Source organism: Peromyscus californicus, unplaced genomic scaffold, assembly GCF_007827085.1.
Source record: "Peromyscus californicus insignis strain IS unplaced genomic scaffold, ASM782708v3 Scaffold_22__1_contigs__length_63687245, whole genome shotgun sequence".
NCBI lineage: Eukaryota > Metazoa > Chordata > Mammalia > Rodentia > Cricetidae > Peromyscus > Peromyscus californicus.
In genome coordinates, this window is record NW_026294525.1 from 59,405,973 (window position 1) to 59,425,103 (window position 19,131).

The 19,131-nt window shown below is 43.9% G+C and overlaps 1 protein-coding gene across 1 annotated transcript; it reads left to right on the forward strand.

Annotated features, from left to right (window-relative positions):
• Positions 1-3,236: 3,236 nt before the first annotated feature.
• LOC128118661 (sodium-dependent glucose transporter 1A-like) lies at positions 3,237-18,908 on the forward strand. Its single transcript, XM_052751445.1, is given in 5 exon segments — positions 3,237-3,561; positions 14,164-14,332; positions 15,351-15,467; positions 17,650-18,635; positions 18,638-18,908. Coding segments are annotated over 4 exon segments (1,428 nt in total). The 5' UTR covers positions 3,237-3,561; positions 14,164-14,166; the 3' UTR covers positions 18,797-18,908.
• Positions 18,909-19,131: the final 223 nt, after the last annotated feature.

The window sequence follows — 19,131 nt, forward strand, 5'->3', positions numbered from 1 at the left end:
CCTCGAAGAATAATTATGGAAAACAGTAAAAAAAATAAAATAAATAAAAATCTTAGTGGAAAACAGTGATTGTTTTCCATGATTTATAGATTTGTTTTTCTGAAGGGGTATCACAGCCTTTGCATGCCTTTGGTCATGAGGTGCCTCCGGCACACCTGAGGCTCTTAAATTATTATGTATTGCAAACGATACACAATAAAGGACTAGTCATGAGGACATGTGATGCTTTCCTTTAGAGACATAAAAATTAAAGAGGACTGTGGTATGAGGAAATATTTTAAACCCCCCCCCCAAAAAAACCAACTTTATGTAACAATCAAAAATATGCCTTTGTACAGCTTTTCAGGTTGAAGTTCGTCGGAGACTGGGGCTTCCTGCTGTCTGCCACACAGGCCTTAAAATTTCACCTTGGAATGACTTCTTTCTTTACCACACAGCAACAGACCTGTGGAAAGAGACCTGTGGGGAGGGTGATAAAGACAGGAGGAAAATGAGAGGGTAGAGGGGTGAGAGAAAACACAATGCACTACACACGTGTGTGAAATTGTCAGAGAACAAATTTAACCTTTTTTTAAAAAAACAGAAGTGTAGATGTAACCGTCTTGTTAAATAAGAAACACAGAGCCAAATACAGAGTTAAGTGCCAAGAGGTCAGAGCAGTAGTTAAGAGCTAGGAAACCCTTTCTTACCCTTCGCTGCCACTGCTGTCCTACCTCTCCACAAGAGAGCTACTTCCTGTGTGTTTGTCCTTTTTATTGATTTTTTTTTGTTCTGCCTTCTCATTGGTTGTAAACCCAACCACATAACCTCCTCATCACTGCCCATCTATACAGACCTCCAGGTCTTCTATGGTTGGTATTGAGATTAAAAGCATGTGTCTCCATGCTGGTGGTGTCCTTGAACACACAGAGATCTGCCTGTCATGTGATCGGGATTAAGGGCTTGTGCTACCACTGCCAAACTTCTGCTATGGCTTGCTGTTAGCTCTGACCCCCAGGCAACTTTATTTATTAACATACAAATAAAATCACATTTCAGTACAAATAAAATATCACCATACAGAAGGATAAAGAAACAATAGTTATTTAATTTGTGGGTAAAACCACTATCTGACTGGAATCTCCAGCTCACTCCTGCTTGATCTGGCCATTCCTCCCTTTCCAAACCCAGCCCTTTCAGAAAAACTGCCAAACAGTAGCTCCCCAATTGCACAATCCCCGCCTAAAGCGTTATAATTGGGCACAAACCCAGCTTGTGGAGGACAGGTCAAGGCCCAGCACCTAGAGGGTATTTAAGCCTCCTCCTTTAGAACGGCCTTGTGATTTTGCCGCTGACCCCTTCCCCGCCCCTGTCTGGAGGCTGGAGGACTTACCAGGGAGGTGTTTGGATCAAATATACCTGGTCTTTTACTTTTTAACTTGGTTTGGTCTGGCTTTCTGCGTCAGCAGAGAAACGGACTGTCAGGGCACAGAAAACCTATCAACCACCACCATGTAGAAGAGTAAGTTTACCACTGAGACAGTTCATGGCGGTGACCTAGAGTCCACATTAACTTTAGTGAGGGAGGGAACAGAGAAGGACAGACAGAGCTGACAGACTGGGAGAGGAGATGGGGGAAATGGAGTCACCAAAGGATGATCCCAAAATCAAAGAGCAGGTATAATGGAAATGACGAAGAAGGAATTAAAGGGATGGGAAATCGTAGCAAGAAATGAGAATGCTGGGTTTTAAGATCTCAAAGTAAAGCCATTGCCAAAGATGATGTTTTGAGTGTTGGTGTTAAGCCTGTGGAAACAAAGTTGTGTGGCATGAAGACTGAATCTTAGACCAAAGCCACTGGCTGGAGTGCCTGACAGATGTCCAGGAATGATCTGGGAGGTCCACAGCTGTGACATGCATAGACAAAAGATGGTAGAAATTCCCAGCTATGGAGTGGATAGGGAAGCAATGCAGTGTGAGGGTGAGCTCCTGTCTTTGGATTTAAAAAGACAGCTGACTCTGAATTAGAGATTTTTGAAAACCTGAATTTTAAGTTTTATGTTTATTTATAAAAGACTGAGAACTTTCAATACTAAATCTGACAGTATGAATCATAATTTTCAAGTTAGGTTTTATGAGTAAGTTAGAATTTGTCTGTTTTCCCCTAAAAATTCTTTTATCCTGTGTAGGACTAGTAACAGTTGGTCATGATTTATCTTCTGATTTCCTCAATGGCCTACATGGCCAGCATAATCTGGCATGTAAATATCTATTGGATGAAATGATATCACAGATTATATAATTTCCTGTTTCCTTAGTGTCATGAAACAAATACTGACTTGTTCTGTAGTTAGGATTCAGCAAATAATAAGCAACCCTTGACAGAAGTCAGCAAGTGGGTAATCTACAAGAATAAGGTTTTTGTTGTGTTTTGCTTTGTTTTTGTAACAAAAACAAAAAATCCTTCCTGTTTGGTTCTTGACCAACAATTTTATGAAACGATGTTTTCTCATTATAAGTAATCAGTGATGTAGAGAGCGAGGAGGTTTTCCGGTGGATCGGACAGATTTTAGACAGATGATAAACACATCACACTGTTGGCTTGAGTGAAGCAAATAGAGCAAAGCTGCCGCCGGACAACGGTACAACCTCTCAGATCACATGACTTTACTCAGCAATCATGACAATCGACAATCAACGCCAGGCTCCAGTCATGTGCGGGAATTCGGGCTGATGGACATTTGAAGCCGCAGTTTTGAACCCACACGTGTGCCTTGAGCTATTTGGCTGTTGACAAGGCCAGTGATTGCGACTGACCTTGGGCGAGCTCTCCAGACACCTGGCTAAGGTGTCAGCAGAGTATGGTGAGGACTGACAGGGCTCCGGGAGCCTGTTCCAGAGCTTCAGCAAGTGTCCCTAGCCTGAAAGCTGAATAACAGACCGGGAGAGCTCAGGAGTGGACAGAGGGCAGGGATGCCTGCCGGCCTGTGAGGACGACCTCCCCTCCGGGTCCCCTCAAGCTTAGCAGCACAGGCTTTTGAGCGGCTGTTGCCAGGCTTCGGGTTGCAGCTCCAACTCGCGCGGCGTTCGGTTTCCTCGGCAACCACCACGCCTTCCGGTCCGACTCTGGCTCTGGGTTGGCCAGAGGCCTGCTTCCCTCACGCGACCGCAGGCGATCCTTGAAGATGGAGAGAGAAGGTTCTCAGCGGCCAGCCGGGGCCGGGGTCGAAGTCCAACCGCCCGAGGTCCTGAGTCTGGCGGTCCCCGGGGGAAGGTGGTGCCGGGAGGGACCTCGCAGCCTGGAGGAGCCGGAGCGCAGAGCCCCGGAGCGTCCGCCCGCGGCAAGAGCTCTCCGCAGGCGCCGAGCTGGAGCTGGACCTGAAGACCGGGAGCGCCGGGCCCGCGGCTGCCGCACAGCGGCTCCACCGGGCGGAGACCCCGGCGGAGAGCGAGCCGGCCGCGGCGGCCTCCCGGCGGCGGAGGGGCCGGGCCAGGAGCGCGCTGCGCTGGTTCTCCACCGCGGTCCTGTATGCCGCCTTCCTGGGGCTGGTGAGAGCTGAGGCTGCGTCCCTGCCAGTGCGGGTGCGAGCCTCCTGCAGGCGACCTGCCCTTCCCAGCGGGACTCTCACCTTCTCTGCCTGCACGCTGGGCTGTTACCTTAGGCACTGTAGTTAGTCCTCCCGGGCTTCGCTTTCACCAGCTAGCACAATTCTAATCTTGGAGGGTCGCTGTCAAGAGCACGGTTGATTTAAACTAACATGTTTTCCGGTACAGCCTATCTTTGTAGGCTCCTCTGAGTACTGCGGAGACAGAAAAGAGGCTGCCCGGGTCTGTAGCCACAGCTGTCTAAACCTTAGTTATTATACAGAAAAATCTACTTTGCGGGGAATCTTCTCTTTCTGCTGGCTTGACTAAATTACACCAATCGGTTGAATTTACGGATGGGGAAATAATGGCAAGAGGAAAAAAATCACTTTTCTGGATCGTACGACTTTTTAAGTGGCAGAGCTGAGAACACCTCTTATATTTTTGGTTGTGAGCCTAGCCTTTAACGGCTGAGCCATCTCTCCAGCCCTGAGAACACCTCTTAATCGGCCAACAACCCTCTTCAAATCAACTCCTCCATTGCATAAGTGATTTTCATCGAGCAAAGTTCAAGGCTTGAGTGCTTTTTGCAAACCCTTGAGCTACTCATCAATTCAGTATTTGTGGCCAACCACCCCCATCCCCATCACTTCATGATTGTGATCCAGGGGAGTTGGGAGGCAGAGTCCTCGAGGAGTCATTCTCTCTCTCCTAGACTCTGAGCCACAGTCATTTCTTAGACTGTACTGATGGGGCTGGAGAAAGAAATCCCTGCATGTGCTTTTCCGAGCACTCACTGGGCGGGTGGGAGTCCTTGGAGATGTGAAGTGCTTTTCCTCTTGTGTCAGCTACTTGCTGTGCACCTGGGCTCATGCTGAGCCTTAGTCCTGGACCAATGCCGCCTGTGTAAGAGCAGAGTGGTGCATTTAGAACCAACAGTTCTTGAAATGTTGTTCGGGATATTTGATCGTACTGTGACACTCTGAGAATCTTAATATAGTTAACCTTGAATCGGGGGCAGAGTCAAGGACTAGCTGACTGGAGTTTGCCATAGAGATTTTTGGAGGACCCAGGCTACAAAACGATAGAGAGGCACAGGAAAGAGTAGGGAGGGGCTTAGAAAGATTCTCTGATCATTTGATCTGGGAAGTGTGGAGAGAGAGAGGATCGGTTGTTTGTTCTTCCAATGCTTTCTTGATCTATCATGTTTTTACCCCAATATCTGACTCCTGAGTTTTTATTAATAATAGAACCATTTAGATAAATGCTTCCAAATGTAAATGAATTAGAAACTTTATTAAGAGTCTAAGGAATTTTTTTTAAAAGATAGCTCCTTAGATTTTAGGTCTTGTTATACCTATTAAAAAGAAGAGCCTGGGAAAGTCTGTTTTTGCATGTTCTTTATACAAATGAAAGTTGCAGGAACATCTGTGTCAGTATCTATAGGCAGAACAAAATGTCACATGCAGGAAGAGCGTTTTTATTGCAGTTCATGTACAACCTTTGCCCATTTCTGGGTATTAGCAGTCTGATGAACTGAGGGCCTGTCTGCTCAGGCTCTTTTCCAGAATATTCTCTCAGCTTGCAGTTTGTTGATATGTTAAGGTAGGTTACTGTGTCCTAACCAAGGAGGTAGCTTTTCACGTGAATGGCTGTTTCCTCCATTTGTGGAATTCAAATGTCAATGACCGGTTAGTTTTCTAGTTCTTTCATCTTTCTTCATGTTTTGTTACATCAGTTCCTGTGGGTCTATGAAAATATTCATGAGTCTTGAGGAGATACAATGGACCAGGGAGTCAGTTATGATGATCACTAGGAGGATAGTGCTGAGTAACTGAAATGGGTTAAAATCAACAATACAGTTCATGCAATAGGTGCTCGATAAAATTCGACTCCCATTGGTTAATTGTTAGGATGGTGATCAAGGCCCACATAAGACTGCCTGATATAGCCAAATGGCACACACCTTTAATCCCAGCTCTGGGGATGGGGTGGCAGACAGATCTCTGAGTTTGAAGCTAGTGTGGTCTACAGAATGAGTTCCAGGACAGACAAGGCTACACAAAGAAACCCTGTCTCAGGTGGGGAGAAAAAAAAGATTGCCTGATGTAAAGAAACATCCAACTTTGGCATGGTGGCACATTCCTATAATCTCAACACTTAGAAAGGGAGGCAGATTATCAGGGATTTAGCGTCATCTCAGCTACATATGAAGTCTGAGACTAGTCTGAGCTCCATGGGACTCTACCTAAAAAACAAAACAAATCCTTTGCTTTCCTGAAGAAAATTGCTAACTTAGTAAGTTCCACAGACAGCACAGCCCCATCAACATTGAGTTTAGTCTGAAGTCCTACATGCATTAGGATTAAGAACAACCAGTAATTAAGAACTGGCCTGAAGTTGGGCGGTGGTAGCACATGTCTTTAATTCCAGCACCTGAGAGGCAGAGCCAGGTGGATCTCTGTGAGTTCGAGGCCAGCCTGGTCTACAGAGCGAGATCCAGGACAGGCACCAAAACTGTACAGAGGAACCCTACCTTGGAAAAACAAAACAAAACAAAACAAACAAACAAACAAACAAAAAAAAAACGAACTGACCTGAAGCATGGCTGAGGATATCTGTAGTAAGTCTGAGGTCCACACTAAGGCATAAAATAAAAAAAAAAAAATGTTAAAACTTCAGGGCAAACCAAAAGTTAGCAGTTAGGTTTTACCAAATTTCAACACCTTTGTGGTATTATCTGATTATACTTTCAAAATATTGTGAATTAAGTGCAAATAACCTCACTGTTTTCATTCACTCATGAAGTTTGCCCAACACTTTAAAATGGCTACAGAATTAAAACCTTTAAAAAGTCAAAATGTACTCTGCATACTACACTTTTTTTTTATGGGCTGTGTTAGTATCTTCCATGGCAAGATCCCCAAACTACTGTAAAAATGCACTGTAAAATCAGTAACTAGGTGCCGCAGAGATGCTATGGTGCACAGCTTTTACAGGGGGCCACAGTTTGTTTCCTAGCGTCCAGGTCAGGCTCTTCACAACCACCAGTACCTCTAGCTATGGGGTCTGATCCGTTTGTCCTCTGTGGGCACCTGCACATCCCCCCTCCACAGCACATACATACACCTAATTAAGAAATAAAACAATTTTTTTAAATTAACAGGCACTTGATTGATTCCTTGAAAATAACACTGTTCAAAAAATTACCAAGGATTTGTAAAGTTTGATACCTTAGTGTTAAGTTTATCTTCCAGAGGGAGAAAAACTTCTTATAAATTGACTTCTTTTGTCCTTTTGTGATCCCTTGATGACCAAAGAAAAGTCTAAAGAAATTACGTTTCATGTTTCCTGCCTTAATAAAAAGCTAAAAGAGAATTTTCTTCCTTTCTTTCCCTTCTCCCTCCTCCTCTTGTCTTTTTGACAAAACCTCTGTACCAGGCTGGTCCTGAACTAATTCTGTAACTGATAATGACCTTGAACTCCTGAGGTGCTGGGATAATAGCTGTGTGCCAGCGTGTTCAGTTTGTGAACTATGGATGAAGTCAGGCCTTTACGAAAAGCTAGGCAAGTGCTCTACCAATTGAACTATATACCCATCCCCAAAGCTAAAAACTTCCAAACCAAGAACTAATTCACTAACCAAGAGTTATCATCTTTGATGTGTAGATCTTCCAAACCTTCTCGAAAAGCATGAGGAAGCTGTTCACGGGTGTTCTACTGCAGACATTGCTGATATCTGTGCAGTGTTCTCTCTCCATCTGGTCCATATGACATCACCCTTGGGACCATTTTAAGATTGGCTGTGGAGTTCTGACTTCCATGTGGACTCCACTTTCTTGGTTTTTGGCTTCAGCATCTGCTTCTTCCACTGTTCTTGTGGTTTGAAAACCTTAAGTGTTTTCAAAGTCTCCAAATCTAGCGTAAGCTCGCTGCAGCACTGTCCGGCATCCTGCTGCTGACCCACATTCCGGGGGTAGGAAACTAAACAGTTCTGCAAGGAGAACACAGAAGGCAAAGGCCAGCCCCACAGTATTAGTCGCTCCTGTCCATACCGAGCCCTGCACATGCGGGAGCAAAGGTCTAAGGATGCTCCTCTAGCAAGCAACATTCCATTGCTTCTGAGAGACAGGGTCCCCTATATAACTCACCCTTCAGGGAAACCCTCAGGAAAGGCATCCAAAATGCATGGTTTTAGAATACAGTTTACAATATGTTTTGTGTGTGTGTTTGCAGCATGGTGTGTGTGTGGAGGTCAGAGGTCATCCTTGGGAGTCCGTTCACTCCTTCCACTGTGTAGGTTCCCTGGGGCGGAATTCAGACTGTCAGGGTTAGTAGCACTTGCCTTTCCCTGCTGAGCTGTCTCTCTGATCCTGAAAAATCTAGACACAGCATCAGAAATCTCTCTTGTATGACAACAGACGACTCCAAATTCCTTTAATTTACTTGCCAAAAGCACACAAGTAAGAGCCGTCAACACGGAGCCAATGCTCTTCTGATTCTGACATAGAGACAGAATGCCACAGTGGCTGTAACTTGTCTTTAGAGACGCACTTAACAATTGACTAGCATTTGTGGGGAGAAAAATGTACTTTTTGATATTCTTTTTTTCTGCACAAACATTAAATTCTTTTGTCACCTTTGACAGCTCCTCTGTCCCAAATCCATCTCAAGCAGGAGGAGCTGTAGAAAGTTCTCAGTAAGGGAACATGGCTCACCAGAAAGAAAAAGCCTCATTATTGAGTGGGCTGAGAGTAGACCGTAGAGAATCACTGTCAGGGACCAAATCAGCTCCTTGCTGTTCTTCACGGTGGTGACCGAGAGGTCTCCATTTTCTCCGTTGGTCTGGTAACAGGAGCCATATGAACTTAGACAACCAGTTAATATAATCGCTCGAAAGCCTTGATATGGCAGGCTTGGCATCCACCAATCTGGGTGCTTGCAGACCAAGTGCTGGCTGTTCCCATGAATACATCACGTGGCCCTTCCTTTCCCCTGGGAAGTTTCCTTAATGTGTGCAGGAGCATGTCCAGAGAAACAGCAGTATCTTCATGGGATGCTGGGTTGAAACCTGGACCTCCTCATCTTCCCCTGAGCTAAGAGCCCCAGCCCCTCAGGCATCCTTTCATTAGAGCCACACTGTCCAGCAGTAAAGCAAACGAAAGGAGTTAGGAAGAACGTTGTTTTCTCCATCACCATACCCTAGACCCAACGTGGAGAGAGGAAGGCTATAACAATAAGTTTGTTCCACTAATTTATGTGAAATATTAATGTTCCCACTCACCTTTCAGAGCAGCTTCTCACTCCTCTGAACCCCTGGAGCATCTGATTGGCTGTAAGAGTCATCTTTCCCCTAACTAAGTGTTCACCTCAAATGACATACCAGTGCCCTGAGACTACAGAGACCAAACGCCCAGTATCCCTGTTAGAAACATCAGCTAGTGACTAGGTTATTAGTTGAAAAGCTAATATTGTCATTACCAGGGAGTGTAGGAAGCAAGGGGTGGAGCTGTCTAGCACGGCCAGGAGAGCCTTCCATCCTCTGGAGTGTGATGATGAGTCACTGGACACCTGGAACAGCACTGGCAATAGTAATGTGCTTCCTGACTGGGAGCACCTAGCCCACAACACCATCATTGCTCTGGTTTCTTGCTACAGCGTTAGCTTTTCCTGTATCTGAACATTATGGTCCCAAATATTTCCCTCAGAGGAAAGGGGAGGGATTGGGACACCAGGTATTAGAAAGGAAAAGTAACAAGGCTTGTGTGATGATAGAGAAGGTCCCACCATGTGATCTTAGAGAAGTGACCCATAATTATAATGGTGTCTACTTTCTGGGGAGAAATGTCCCTGACCAGCTTTTCCTAAGGTCTCCTGCACAGGCACAATTAGAGCAGACAGGAGCAGTCCATTCCAGTTAAGAGATACAGATACAAGACTGAAGGCCCAGAAGTTTTTGCTGCAGAGAAAGAAACAAAATAAAACAAAACAAAACAAAACCAAACCTGGAATGGCCTCTTCCAAGAGTGAAGGGTCGTAAGTTTATGGTGGTGTTTCTAAAAACCCCATTCTCCAGACTCTAGATCATGGAAATCCTGGCTAGCATCAGTTAGTGGGTGTAATGGGCTTTTTTCACCCTAGACAAAATATACTTTGGTGGAATCCCTTAAAGCCATGACTACTGAGTAGTGTTATAGTTTATGAGAGTGCAAGATATGTGAGTTTCTATCAGTAAGGGTGCAGCCCTTTTAAAAAAGATATCACTCATGTTGTATGGGTATGCCTGTATGAATTTATGTATACCATGTGTGTGCAGGTGTTCATGGAGTCCAGAAGAGGGTGTCAGCTCTCCTGGAACTGAGTAACGGGAGATAATGAGCCATCTCGTGTGGGTGCTGGGAACTGAACCTGGGTCCTCTGCAAGGGCAGCAAGCACTTACCCACTGAATCTTTCCAGTCCCAGGATACACCCTTGAAGTGACTACTCACAGGGTTTAGTCTATGCTCTCCAGTGGGAGTGGACATAGTTGCCATCATTTGGTAACACCCGGGACTGTGCCCTCTAGCTGGTTCACACGTGTGCCCTAATGCCACTGTGCAGAGAAACAAGCACTGCTGTTGCTGGAGAGCTCTCTGTGAGCGCTCCATGGGAAAGCATCCTTTTCTTCTGGGGCAGGATGTCACGTAGCCCAGGTTGGCCTCACATCCACTGTGTAGCCAACAATGACATTCAAGTTTTGGTCTTCCTACCTCCACCTCCCAGATGCTAAGATTCCAGGCCTGTGTCATCACACCCAGTTTATGAAAATTAAATTCTCTAATTATCACAGCTACATAGCTCCAGCCTTTGTGTATGGGAAAGGCTCATACTGGAAATAACCTCTGCGGGCGTCAGGTGAACGAATCCACCCACGAGGGTTTAAAGCATGAAGCTTCTGGTAACACATCACTTAAGGCTTTTATTGTGTCAACCAAACTTAAGGGTTTGACAAACCAAACATTGGTTAGGAGCCTCCTTTCATATCCATCCACGGATGCTTGGTTATGTTCTGGGTCATTCCAGCTCTGCATGGTGAGTCTTAGAGTACAGAGCTTTCGCTGTTGCAAGCTTTAAAGACAGCGAGCACCAGGCAGACATGCCAAGCGCACGATTGGCCATGGATTTCCATCCCTTAAACACCAGTTTTGCTCTCCCACTTCAGGTGCCTAGAATTGTTCATTAAATAGACTATGGTAGATCATTAAACTTGGATCAATCTTGTGGAGCTCATTCAAACCACATAGTTTAATAATTTTACCGCTGGCTACTTAACATGAAAATCTGCAAGTCATTTCCTTGGTACTTAATTCTTATTGTGTTTGCTGCTGGGTTAAACATCAGCTTGATGTTTATAAGCCACTGGTTTCTTCATCAGACGTCTGAGAATTCCTACCCAGCCCAATGGAACGATCTTAAAGTTACAGAATCCTGTTCTTGTCGGAGTCTCTGCCATGAGTGCCCTTGAATGCCAAATTGAGAGTGGCTTGGTAAAGACCCCTCAAACATTGAACTGTAAGTGACAAGACTAAAAGTGGTCATGGTCGGAGACCATAAAATAGTGATGCACTCAGCAAGAAAAGTTGTTTATGTTGATGACCTACAACTTCTATGCGGTGGATCTTGTTGTGTTGCCCATGTTGACCAAAACTCATGCTCTGCATTGACTCTCCTGCCAGCTTCCTGATTATCTAGGACTCCAGGCAGGACCACTCTGCCTGACTCTTGAATATGATACTTACACATAACAATTAGGATTGATGCTCTACTAGAACTTGTATTTTTATGAATGTTACATAATTTCTGAGACACATTAACAATAACACACCCCTACAAAAATAACTGAAAATTATAGCATTACTTAATTTTTAGCAGCATTTCCCATGTAATTAATATAACAAATTAGCCCAATTAATTTACTTTCTCTAGTTTTGTTAAGAAAATTATCTTTTTGAGACATGCCAAGGATTCACTGGGGCACAGGGATAATGAGAACCCCCATTTTCTAGGCAAAGTGCCTCAAATTTAAAGTAAAATCCTCCACGATATCTTATTAAGACCCAGCCATGCTGGCAGGGGAAGGAGGCTGTAGTGCATAGAATTAATGTACTAATATTAAAAAGAAAAAGAAGTCAGGCAGCATGATAAGAAAATCTTATTTATTTTTTTAACAAGAAGGAAATTGTAGTTTTGCAGTGTACTTTAGACACTAATGCTCAAATTTTAGAAAAATTTCTAAGTAGTTCCCTTCCAATCTCAACAAATATGGTCACATGTCTACAACCTTCTACAATGTTCTTATCTGTTCAGTTTTTGCCCTATTTCCTCATCTTATTTTTTAACTTATCATATACTTTATTTAGTACAAAAATTGCCGAATTTTCCCCTTAAAACAAGTACCATTGTGTTCTGAGATGACCCTTACTGAGGCACATCTTATCTTTCTTGTACATGTCTTCTTTTTAGTAGTTTTCATTTCATGCATTAATTAAAATCTAATTTTTAAGTTCTTTTTAATTATATCTATGTGTGTGCTCGTGTGGGTATGTACACATGAGTGCAGGTGCCTGAAGAGGCTGGAGGTGTAAGATTCCTCCAGAGCTGGAGTTTTAGGTCATTGTGGGCTGCCCAGTGTGGGTGCTGGGAACCAGACTGGGGTCTTTTCAAGGACAGTAAATGCTCTTAACCTCTGAGCCATCTGCCAGCCTCCTCATGAATTAATTAGTTTTTAATCTTTGCTCTCAGGTGCTGTCCACCTCATATTTTGAGTCAAGGTCTCTCACCTGACATAGAAATCAATGAGGTTGTCTGGTCAGCGAGCCCAGGGAGCTGTCTGTCTCTGATTTCCCCAGCTCTGAGATTACAAGCGTGTGTCATCACACCCAGCTTTTTAAAACGTGAATCTGGAGATCTAACTCAGGTCTCATGCTGGTGCAGCAAGCTCTCTACCCACTGACCCCTGTTGTTTTCAATCTGGAGGCAATGTCTCACTGGATTACTCAGGCTAACCCTGAGCTCAGGCTAGCCCAGGGGGGTCCTGAATTCTCTACTCTCTTGTTTCAGGCTTCTGAGGTGCAAGGTTTATAAACCTGTGCCATGATGCCAGGGTGAAGAATTATCTTGTTAAGTTTAATTCTTAACAACTGCACAAAGTACATTTGAAACTATACAAAACCTACTCAACCTGGCCGATAGTCTCAACCTGTGGCTGGAACCTTCCCCTTGGCTGTAAAGTAAAGGCTGCAGTGACTTGAGGTCCTTGTGATTTAGTGGTGAGTTCCCAGAAAGGCACCGAGGCTCAATCCAGGTCTCAGAAGCACCAGAATACGTTCACCTTCAAAAAATGACTGGTTTGATAAAAGAAAACTAAGGCAAACCTTCGTGATGGAGCATGCCAGCACTGCAAAGAAGTTCCTAATGTGCATAAAATACAGCAAATACAAACCGCTGTCGAAGCCTAAGAAGTGTGTCAAATGTGTACCAAAGACAGTGAAGAACTTTTACACATACTGTGGGAAGCACGTGCCTGTGATCTTGAAGTGTGCTAAATGTGGAAAGACAGAAGCTATTGCCCTTGTGTTTAATAAAGAACCAGAAACTTCAGAAATTCCCAAAGTCATGGTCTATCCATAGAAGACCCTCAAAGGGAAGGGAGGCCGTGAGGAGGATTTAGATGCTGACAGTGAGTCAGATGACGAAGATGGGGATATGCAGGTGGCCCCACAGCATGGAGTCGGCTGCAGAGGGCTCAGCCAACCCTGGCATCCGATGGGGGAGTCAGGAAGACTGTTCAAAATGGGCAGAACCGACACGTGAGCAATGTAAATCATAACACTTGAATAACAAACAGCTGCATATACAGAATATGTGTGTAAACACTTACTGTGGCATGCTGTATAATCTATGGGAATTGTTTAGAAAAACATACTACCTAATATCAAACCATCCAGTAAAAATTGGTGACTGTGTCAGAACTATCTCATGGAAAACTGAGATGATTAGCTCACAGTGAACACATTTCCATAGCCTGACCTCAGGTGTGTGACTTCCTTAGCAAAAGCCAAATTGCATCTTACTAAGCAAAACCGTTTGTTTTTAAACACACACACACACACACACACACACACACACACACACACTACAATCATGTGTAGTGATTTTCCTTCAAAAATATTTTATTTTATATTTTTTTAGAGACAGTGTCTCTCTGTGTAGCCCTGGCTGTCCTAGAACTCTCTGTAGACCAGGCTGGCCTCAAACACAGAGATCTGCCAGCCTCTGCCTCCCAAGTGCTGGGATTAAAGGTGTTTACTACTGCTACCTGGCAAAATATTTTTATATACTACATTCCATTGTTTTTACCTTTTCCTAGTTTGGAAATATATACTCAGAAAAAATGTGTGGACTATATAATAACTAGAAAGGAAAATCCAACATTACATAAAAGTAACCCACTGTCTTACATCACCCCCTCTTTTTACAGTTGAACAATCTGTTACCACTCTTTTTAGACATGACTTTAATTATTGTATATCAAAAGCTTTCGTCTTTTTCAATTCTAGGGAATGAGTGTTGCTATCCTGGGACCCACGTTTCAAGACCTGGCAGCAAATGTGAACAGAAACATCAGCAGCCTGTCTCTGATATTTGTGGGCCGTGCCTCTGGGTTCTTGTGCGGTACCATGATTGGCGGGATTCTCTTTGACCACATGAATCAGTTCTTTCTTTTGGGTGAGTAAACACCACCTTTGCTGTTCTGTGCCTGTCCTGGCTCTGCCCTTTGGCTCTCTGTGTGGAAAGCACAGTCTGCAGATGCTGGACAACTGAAGTGGCCAGATCTCGGGTGTCTTTTCTGGCTGCTGGGCTTCTAGACTCATTCTCTAACCTTGGCAGCTGGAAGAGTCTGGGCTGATCCCTCTGGGAACTTGATCGGCAACCCTGAGCAGCACTGACCTTTACCGTAATGTAGCTCTGCTCCAGACTCACACACTGGCTGACCATGAAGCTCTGTTTATCTGGGGGTAGGGCAGGGCTTCTGGGTCACAGGGGTCAGAATGACTCCTGGAACCCAGCCAGGCTCTGTGGATTTGGATTGAACATGAAGGGCAGGGGACAGTGAGTGAAATGATGTAGACTATGCTTTTGTGTGTCACTGAGGAATCCAGACTGTCCTTTCCATCCCCTGAAAAGACGGCAAAGCTCTTAACATAATATTTCTAATAAATTGACACAATTAAGAGGAATTTACATGAATTATAAGACACAAAGCAAGGAAAATAAGTTATTGCTAATGAATAAAAAAACCGGCTCTTCTTTACTGAAAGCATTGTTAGCCCACATCAAAAATTCTCTAGTTTCTTAAATGTGCGACAGAAAGTAAATGATTTCTGGCCTGTCTCCTTTGCTATAAAACTTTGCATTGCTGTATAATTTATTATGATTGCTAATAGTACTGTAAGCCGGCTTAGGTCCTAAGTTACAAAAGCCTTATAGAATTTACATGATTTTGTATAGCCACTCTAGAAGCTGTTACTCTCAGTGTTAATTCAATCTTACTTTTGTATTCTTAGAGGTTTGATGATCCCGAGGGATACAGTTTTTTTTATAGCTCATTTTCATTTTTTAATATTAAGGTTTATTTCTGCAGTGGGGATCAAACCCAGGGCTCATGCCTGCTAGACAAGCATGCATTTTACTGCTGAGCTGTGTTCCCAGCTCCCACAGCTGGATTTCTTACCTTTCTTCCCAGGGCTGTCAATGGTGGCAACGACGGTGGGCCTTTATCTCATCCCGTTCTGCAAGACAGCACTCATATTGATTATCACCATGTCTGTCTTTGGGGCTTCCGTGGGCGTTGTGGATACAGGTGGGTGAAGCCTGCAGTGTGGTATGTAGGGGCGGGAACTCTCCTGGAAAAGTACAGCAGATGATATCAACTGTCCCGTGCATACTTTTGTAATGACACAGATGTGCTGACTTGGTTGTGGGGTCACTCAGACAGAACACCCTTGTAGCAGCTGCACTTGGTGCTGATGATGCAGTGATTTTGAACAGCCAACTATATAATTGGACGTAACGCTTTGTTCTGCGAGAGACTGATTTGCAGGAGCAGCCCTGGGAAAGGCCCTTCTGTGGTTGTAGTTTGGGTGAAATGGGTGTGCATTAGGGGTTACATTTTATCATTGTAAAGCAGGAGGGAGGAGTAGATGGTTTAGAACAAGCATCATCTGGCTAAGAAAGCATAGACGCAGACATACAGTTAAATACACCCTGTTTTCTGAGCTAAGAGAAACTCTGTGCTGCTTTCTTTCTTTCCTGTTAATTTGTTTCAGAAGTTCTAAATCTCCAAAGGTATAGCTTTTCATTTGTCAATATCTATTTTAAAATGTACAAAATACCACACAGGATATGAACTTTCCTTCAGTTCCTGCTGTCTAGCTCTCCCTTGATATTCTTTCTTCTTCCTTTTTTTGAAAACAGATTTTTTCCTCACATAATACATCCTGATTACAATTTTTCCTCTCTCCTCCTCCCAGTTCCTCCCTACCACCTCTGTCATCTAGATCCACTCCCTTCTGTCTCCCATTAGAGAAGAACAGGCTCCTAAGGGATAAAATAAGACATAATATAATTAATATAATATAATAATAATATAATATAATATAATATAATATAATATAATATAATATAATATAATATAATATAATGCAATGTAATATAATGCAATGTAATATAATGCAATGTAATATAATATAATATAATATAATATAATAATATAATATAATATAATATAATATAATATAATATAATATAATATAATATAATATAATATAATAATGTTAAGTGAAAAACCTACATATCAGAATTTGACAAAACAAACCAACAGAAGGAAAAGAGCCCACGAGAAGGCACAAGAAGCAGAGGCCTACTCATTCACACACTCAAGAATCCCATAACTACACTAAACTGGAAGCCATAATATATATGAAAAGGACCTGGTGCAGATGTGTGCAGGCCCTGTGCATGTTGCCTCAGTCGCTCTGAGTTCATATGTGCTTTGCTCATGTTGATTTAGAGGGCCTTGTTTTCTTGGTTTCCTCCATTCCCTCGGGCTTTTATACTCTTTCTGCCTCCTCTTCAGCTGGGTTTCTGAGCTCTGAGGGGAGGGATCTGATGGAGACCATCTAGAGCTAAGGGTTCTAAGGTTGGTCATTCTGTCTGTCTGTCTCTGTGTATGTGGTCACTGGTTGTGGGTCACTGTGTTTTCGGCCCCCCCCCCCCCACCTCCTGCAGGAAGCTTCTCTGATGAAAGCCAGCAAGGCACTGATCTGCTTCCCTGGCTGGAACATCCCTTGATGGTCTAATGTTATCTGATACATCATGTAATATTTTATAACTCAGGTTTCATTTGGTTGCAAAGTTACAAAGAATTATATGCTTATTTCAAAGTAACTGGTTAAAATAAAATAGCCAAAGGTTGGATGCTTATGGTTTTCCCCTTGCCAGTGTTCAGACAGTATTGTGTGGATTCTGAAAGGTGTGCCTGTTTCCTATAACTGAAAAACATCTAAGTCTAGAGCACTTGGGTTCCTGATGGAATGTTTTATATTTATTATGTCCCCCACAATTTTCAAGTGGTTGCCAGAAACCTTTGTCATTTGGCCTCTATCTGATGATAAAATTGTGCCTAGTAAACACATACATTTCAAACACTTGCAATGAATAGGTCTATAGTCTTACTCCCCCATGTGATGTCAGAATTGTTTATAACAGCCCTTTGTTAGCGTGCCTGGCTCCAGGGAGGTGGTGCTTCACTGGCTTGTAGCACTCCATGTATGAGGCTGAGATATTACAACACAGTTTTCTGGTGTTCATGGGTCAGTTCCTTGATCAGAATCACTTGGGGCCAATGTCGGGTTACTTAGAATGGCGCAGGTTTTCTGCCTTATGACACGGGCTCAGCTTCTTTATCCTGGTAAATGCCAATTTGGTTTTCCCTGCACGAAGTGACAGTTTAACTTTGACCATTCCCCATGTTTCATTGGCAGGTGCAAATGTCCTCATCTTGGCTCTTTGGGGGGACAAAGGAGCCCCACACATGCAGGCCTTGCACTTCAGTTTCGCCTTGGGTGCTGTCCTGGCTCCCCTGCTGGCTAAACTGGCCTGGGGTACGACAGCATCCACTCAGAACCACACAGAGACAGACTTTGTCCCTCTGATGCTGAACCGATCCTCTGAAGCCACCTCAGACTCTCTGTTTGCAGCACCTGAGGACATGAACCTGCTGTGGGCCTATGCTTCCATCGGCACCTACATTTTAGTAGTTTCTGTCTTTCTGTTTGGTCTGTTTTGTAAGAAACGCTCGAGGCAGAAAAAATCCACGGCAACCGCTGAGGGAGCTCGAAGAGCTAAATATCACAGGGCCCTGCTCTGTCTCCTCTTCTTCTTCTTTTTCTTTTATGTTGGAGCTGAGATAACATTTGGCTCTTATGTTTTCTCATTTGCCACCACCCATGTTGGCATGGAAGAAAGTGAAGCAGCCGGCTTGAACTCCGTCTTCTGGGGGACCTTTGCAGCCTGCAGGGGCCTGGCCATCTTCTTTGCAACATTCTTACAGCCTGGAACCATGATCGTGTTGAGTAACATTGGCAGCCTGACCTCGTCTTTCTTCCTGGTCCTTTTTGACAAGAGCCCTCTTTGTCTCTGGATCGCAACTTCTGTGTACGGAGCCTCCATGGCAACCACGTTTCCCAGTGGCGTTTCCTGGATCGAGCAATACACCAGCATAAGTGGGAAGTCCGCAGCATTCTTTGTAATTGGTGCTGCTCTGGGAGATATGGCGATTCCTGCAGTAATCGGAATTCTTCAAGGACACTACCCAGAACTTCCCATCGTTCTTTATACATGTCTGGGGTCAGCCATATTCACTGCTGTTTTATTTCCTGTGATGTATAAATTAGCCACCTTACCCCTGGAACGCCAGCGCAAACGGAAAAGACAAGGCGAGGACCAGAAAGCCTTGTCCATTAGTTCTAGGCTATGAGCAAGAGACTGAATGGGAAGATACAACAACAACTGAAAAAACGGAAGGAAATCGATTTTGAAGTGGTTGGAATGAGTGACCCAGTGAGGCCATCTGTAACGGGGTCATCTAGAGATGTTCTGCCGGAACCCACAGAAGTGCCCTTCTACTGAGACCTCCACAGTTAGCAAAGGCAACCCCCTGAGACACTCCTGGACAAAGGGGACATATACTTAGAGAGGATGAATTGCTTAATGACTTCACTGAATAAAGAGTTCAATCAACTAGAGAGAAGATTTTTCAATACCTGCTTAGCATTCAAGATTTCCCAGTCTACTTTGGAGAACACTAGACGATTTAGAAATGTTCTGTGATTCTCAGTCATCCATAAGCTACCAAGTGGTCTCATGTATTAGGATCTTGTTAGGAGACTTGTTTTAGCAGATGAATAAGTAGGTGGTGTTTATGGTCTCTGATGGTTATGATAAACGGTGCTGGTGGCGGCGCT